The sequence below is a fragment of the Humulus lupulus genome, chromosome 7 (genome assembly GCF_963169125.1).
Source record: "Humulus lupulus chromosome 7, drHumLupu1.1, whole genome shotgun sequence".
NCBI lineage: Eukaryota > Viridiplantae > Streptophyta > Magnoliopsida > Rosales > Cannabaceae > Humulus > Humulus lupulus.
This window is the reverse complement of record NC_084799.1, coordinates 112,450,278-112,456,281: the sequence shown is the minus strand read 5'-3', so window position 1 is coordinate 112,456,281 and position 6,004 is coordinate 112,450,278. Positions and strand designations below refer to the sequence as shown.

Sequence of the window (6,004 nt, the reverse complement as noted above, 5' to 3'; positions counted from 1 at the left end):
AACCGTCTTGATCGATATGAAGATGCAACTTATATCCCACGAAATCTTACAGTTTTCCAATCTCAATGTCGTCCACTCACAAAGGGAACTTTGAAGACTCTCGATCATAATACTCGTGAAATAGCTGAGTGGTTCATACTTGAGAATTCTCCTGAAATTGAGCCTTATTTAGAGTAAGTTTATTCTCTTATAAATGAGAACATGTGTGGTTATTATCAGTTTTTTGTTATCAAGAATCGTAACACTATTCTAATTAACAGCGAACACCTACAAGAGATTAAACAAAAATACCCAGATGGTGATCTTGATCGTTTGCATAGGAAAAATTTTCGTTCGTGGTTTCATAAAAAGCTAGCTTTGAACTTTGAACTTTGAACAATGATTTTATTAATGATATATTTTGTGAATCTAATATCATTCTATGTATTTAGATATATGACTTGCACAAGCTTGGGTCTTTGGAAAATGGTGATGAACTGTTAGCTTTAGCATCTGGGTCAGATCATTTGTCAACCTTTTACCAAGGTTGTATAGTCAATGGTGTTCGATTTATTGCACACGATCGAGACAAAAAGCGCACCACATAGAATAATGGAGTGTCTGTTGCCGGAACAGAAGGTTTTAATTATTACGGCACGCTTGAAGAAGTAGTGATACTTTCTTTCACTGGTGCATATTCAGTGGCATTATTTCGGTGCAAACGGTTTAAAACAAATCCAAGAATGAAGAAAACAGTCATTGAAAATAATATCACCAGTATAAACGTCAATGGTGAATGGTACAAAGATGAGCCGTACATACTTGCTACTCAAGCTAAGCAAGTTTTCTATCTCGATGATTTACTTAGAGGTCGTGATTGGAAAGTTGTAGAAGATGTGAATCATCGACAGATTTGGGACATTAAGGACAATTCTGATGAGGTTAATGATGTTATTGATGTTGTACATGAAACAAGTTCATCAAATTTTGTGTTGACTGTGGAACTCGGAGAGTTGATTATGCAATCTGATCAACCTGCTGCATATGTTGGAGCTGATGAAGATGGTGACGATGAAGCTGATATGTCAGAACATGAGGACGTTGCAGATGTAGAAGATGAATTGGTTGTTGAGCTTTGTGAAGATGAAAATGTGTCTCCGATTACTGATGGAAATGATAGTGATTACTCTGTTTAGTTTTTTCTATTTGTGTAACAGAACTATGTATTTAAATATAATGAAGTTTTTTTTTGTAATTATAATATAAGATATTTGAGCTTTGTGAAGATGAAAATGTATCTCCGATTACTGATGGAAATGATAGTGATTACTCTGTTTAGTTTTTTCTATTTGTGTAACAGAACTATATATTTAAATATAATAAAGTTTTTTTTGTAATTATAATTATTATGAATTCAATGTGATATACTTTTATTTTAATGCTAATTACTAACTAATAAATTTTAAACTGAAGTATAATGTCAGCTGATATAGCTACTTATCATGGCGGAGATGGTGGGGGTCAAGACCCGCCAGATCCTTCTAGGGTACCATCATCTTGCGAGTCAGGTTAAATATTGCATATCAAAATTATTGTTAGAAATTATATTGTTAGATAAATATAACATCAATACTAATTCTGATTATTGTTAATAAATTTTAAAGCCCCGTCGACGAGAAGAAAAGGTCGTGGCCCTGCTAGTAATAATGTTCTTGAAGAACGAAGGAAAAAAGCTGGGAAACCATTGGATCTAGAGCTTGATCCTGTGACCGAAAAAGTGGTTGGGCAGGAGGATCAAGCTTTTATTTGCATGTTGGGCACTCTAGTTCCCATTTTGTGTCTGGGGCATTATTTGGATTTTGCTGATGTACCTCAACAGTTTAAGGATCAAGTGCTTGATCGTATGAGGGTAAAAAAAATTACAAATCTTGTACTTTTCATTATTTAATTCCATTATTTACAAAGTTATCTAATATTATTTTTCTTAATGCAGTATTACTATAATATAGACGGTCATCCACAACGTGAGTCAGTTCTGGCAACTGTCAACAAGGAGATGGGGGAAGGATATCGCAAGAGAAAGAACTATAGACATAGACACTTCAAAAATCATTATGTTGGACCAGAAGATTTGGAGAATGTCCTCTCTAAGCCACCTGACCATTGCACTAAGGAGGCTTGGCAGCTTATTTGTGAAATGTTTTTGAGCGAAAGATTTTTGGCTCGTTCTGCTAAAAATCAAGCAAACAGAAGACAAATGAAGTATGTAACAATACAAGGCACAAAGTCGTTAGCAGCTAAGCGTCACCAATATGTAAGTGAAGATGTTAATTTAATTTTATAAAATAACACATTCTGAAACATTTTGTTTACATTTGTATAGGAGAACCCGGATGCGCATGTTGTTGACACTTGGAGGGATGCTCATATGAGAAAATCAACAAAATCTTTTGTCAATGAGGCAGCTCAACAAGATTATGTAAGTGAATAGTATTATTTTCTTGTTTCTAATGTTTCTAATTTTTGTTTATAATGTTATCTTTATACAGGAAAAAATGGCGGTAGAGGTTCAGAGGACACAACTTGAGAGGCAAAGTCAACAGCAGAGGGAGGCATCTCTAAATGTATATGGCGTTGATTCGTCCCCGGTCGATCAATACGAGATACTAAGTAAAGTACTCGGGGAGAGATTTGAATACCAAAGAGGAGTGGGTTATAGGGCGAAAGGGAAGGCAAAAAAGACATCCTCTAGCTCTACAGATCAAAGTCAGTCCCAAGCAAATACTGCTGCTACGCCTAATGAAGATATGAAAGTTATGGCTATGATGATGAAGGAAATTCATGAGACGTTTGAGACTGCGACAACTGTGCATCCCAGTAAACTGTATGACCCAATGTTTGACAATTTTATGCAGAGGCATTTGCCACCACAATCCGAAGGTGGTTCGTCTTCTCAGAGTAACACTGCCAATCCTGACCTTCATACACCGCCACAACAGTAGCACCAGCCTCCTTCACAGCAGCAGTATCAGCCTCCTTCACAGCAGCAGTTCCAGCCTCCTTCACAGTATCCACCACAGCAGCTGTACCAGCCTCACCCAATGTATCCGCCAAATTTGTTGTCGCAACAACCTCCTCAGTATCAAAACCAATACACTTTTGGACCCTCTTCCCAGTCTCCTCCACTATATTTTAGCTTTATCGATTTTCCAGGAGGATCGATGCAGCCTCCGCTACCTAATGTTAGATATTGAGAGGTTGGAGGCGGGTCGCAGCCACAGCCACAGCCTCGAGATCTATTTGGGGACCTCACGCTCGGACGATCATCACAACCACCTTATATTCCTTCACCGCCACAGCCACAGCCGTCACCCTCACTGCCACAGCCACCGCCACAGCCGTCGTCCTCACAGCCAAACCAAAATGTTGAAGATGAGGACAATTTCAAGATTAATCTTAATGACTTTATTTAGTTACTAGTTTATATATTTGGACTGAATTAATACTTTATTTATTTTTAATGACAATAGCGATATTTACTAGGTTGATAAATATTAAAACTATTTATATTAATTTTAATGTTAGTTATGTTTAAATTAATTAAATGTTTATTTTTGTTAAATTATATTATAAATTATTTTTAAAAATAATTAAATTTAATAAATATTAATTTATTAAAAATTTAATTTAAAAAAAATTATAAAAACAATATTAGCGGCGGACCCCGCGGCTAATAATAATGCCTCTGATATAGGTATTAGCGGCGGGCTCCACCGCTAATGTCCGCCGCTAATAAATGATTATTAGCGGCGGGTGTGTCAGTCCGCTGTTAATAATCATTATTAGCGACAAATTTTTAGGCACAGCGTATTAGCGGCAGAGTCCCGTTGCTAATACTTATTAGCGGCGGATTTATACCTTATTAGCGGCGGAGTCCCCGCCGCTAATACTTGAAATTCTTGTAGTGATATAATAAATTTTTAATTATAATTCTCTACATGTCGGAGAAAGAGACACCCCTACCATTAGGCACTAAATTGGCACACCTACTATAAAATTTCCCTATATATGTATTAGTATAATTTTTATTTAAATTTTATTTGGCACCTTCTATATACATATAGTTAAGATGATTTAATATATACTGGCTAAATATATCATGCATGCGTGGTCTCTCTTATTTTGTCGTACTAATATTTTATCTATTTTACTTCTTCTTTATCATGATTTCTCATTATTTCACTTTGCGAGATGAGAGAACAAAAGAAAAAAGAAAACATAAAAAGAACTTTCTAGCTGAAAATGGTTTCTCTATAAGGAAATACATAACGTTAAAAATTAAATCATGAATTTAAACTTACAAAATTAACATGTTTTCTAAACCAAGGAAAGCTCCTCTCTCTCTTTCATTTAAAAATAAAAAATAAAACGCATTTGTTAAGAGCCTTGAAACTATGGCTCAAACATGGACACAACATAACTTCAGAATGGAGATAAAACTAAAAGTAACCCCACATAGAGATTAGGGTAACCATAACAACTCCAATGTGTATAACACCATTATTGGTCTGAGCAAGAGCCTTAGACTTGTCCCCTTCCGCCACATTCGGGCTGAGAGATTCTTCGGAAGGAAGGGAAGACGAAGTCGAAGACGAAGATGAAGATAAATTAGCGCTTTTGGAAGGCTTCGCTGGTGTCGGCGTAGGTGCCAGCTGCTTCGTCTTCGGTTTGGGAGCGAAAATCCCCAGTGGAAGCAACACCTTGTCGACCTTGTAAATAGCAAGCTGATTATCCTCATAAACAGTACCAGAAATCGTGGTGTTAACAATTCCAGTAGATATGTTAACAATGCTCCCTTCGACAATTACGTTTAGAGGGTAGTCATTGGTATTGCTAGCTTGTGTCCGTACAGGGTTGCTGAGAGTCTGAAAGTTTTGGAGCGAAACTACGGAGGGAAGAATGTGGTATTGGACTAGCTGGACTTTGTCTTCCGTGGAGAGGGTGTTGAGTGTACCAGGTTTGAGAGCTGCAAAGGCGCCATTTGTTGGTGCGAAAATGGTCAAGGTGTTGGATACATTGAGCTGATTTTCGATCTGGATGCTTACAGAGGTACTCTTAAGCAGGCGGATGAAGACACTGAAGATACCGGCTTTTTCAAGGATTTTGGTAACGTCTGTAGGGGTGAAAAGGGCTTTGTGGGGTGGCGCTTGGACGAGTGGTACTTGAGAGGGTGGCTCGACCGCTGACACTGGCAGTGCTGTTGGCGCTTTAGTTGGGGTTAAGGTCTGAGCTTTTGCTGGGACTTCAGCTACGTGTTTTGATGGAGCTTGGGCTGGAGAGTGAGCCAGTGTTGCTCCATCGCAGTCGTAGAAGCAGAGGAGCAGAAATGAGAAGTAGATCAGAGCTTGTTTCATCAGCATCATGTTTTCGACTACTGTACGTAATAAGATTGGTATATATATATATTTATATTTATATTTATAGAAGTTGGTTAATTAAGAATGTGGTTTTATTTTTGATGACTTGATAGTTGGGCTCATATATAGAGGGCAAAGAGGCAGGAAAAGAAATTGTAGTAAATAGATTGAGAATAATTAATGAAATTAGTTAAAAATGTATTCTGTCTTTGTTTCGCTGGGTAACTGTTGTAAGATGAGTTAGCTAGCTAGCTGGTTGGTTAATTAGGAAGCAGGGAGCTATTCTAAAAGGATCCAGTTTAGATCAGGTGATGGTGTGATAAAAACGACGTCTAAAAGATTTGCAACTAAATATATATTAGTTGGAAATGTAAAATGTCAAATTCGGCAATGACAACTTCAATGTATATTTAATGATTATTATGCTTTAATGTCATATTAAAATTATTTGAAACTAAAAATTATAAAATTTTATTATATTTAATAAATACAACAATTGTTTAACTAAGATTGAAATAAATAAAATTATTCTCCCGTAAATAAAATAGTTTTAGAGAGTAATTTAAAATGTTATTGAAGTGTTTTTACTTTAGTTTGTGCATATTTAG

The 6,004-nt window shown here is 36.4% G+C and overlaps 1 protein-coding gene across 1 annotated transcript; it reads right to left on the bottom strand.

Annotated features, from left to right (window-relative positions):
• Positions 1-4,268: 4,268 nt before the first annotated feature.
• LOC133789842 (fasciclin-like arabinogalactan protein 12) lies at positions 4,269-5,556 on the bottom strand. Its single transcript, XM_062227554.1, has one exon. The coding sequence runs from the start codon at positions 5,400-5,402 to the stop codon at positions 4,479-4,481; it is 924 nt and encodes a 307-aa protein (XP_062083538.1). The 5' UTR covers positions 5,403-5,556; the 3' UTR covers positions 4,269-4,478.
• Positions 5,557-6,004: the final 448 nt, after the last annotated feature.

Excerpts from the sequence above, each read along its gene's own strand:
- LOC133789842 (XM_062227554.1), bottom strand. The coding sequence starts at position 5,402 with ATGATGCTGATGAAACAAGCTCTGATCTACTTCTCATTTCTGCTCCTC.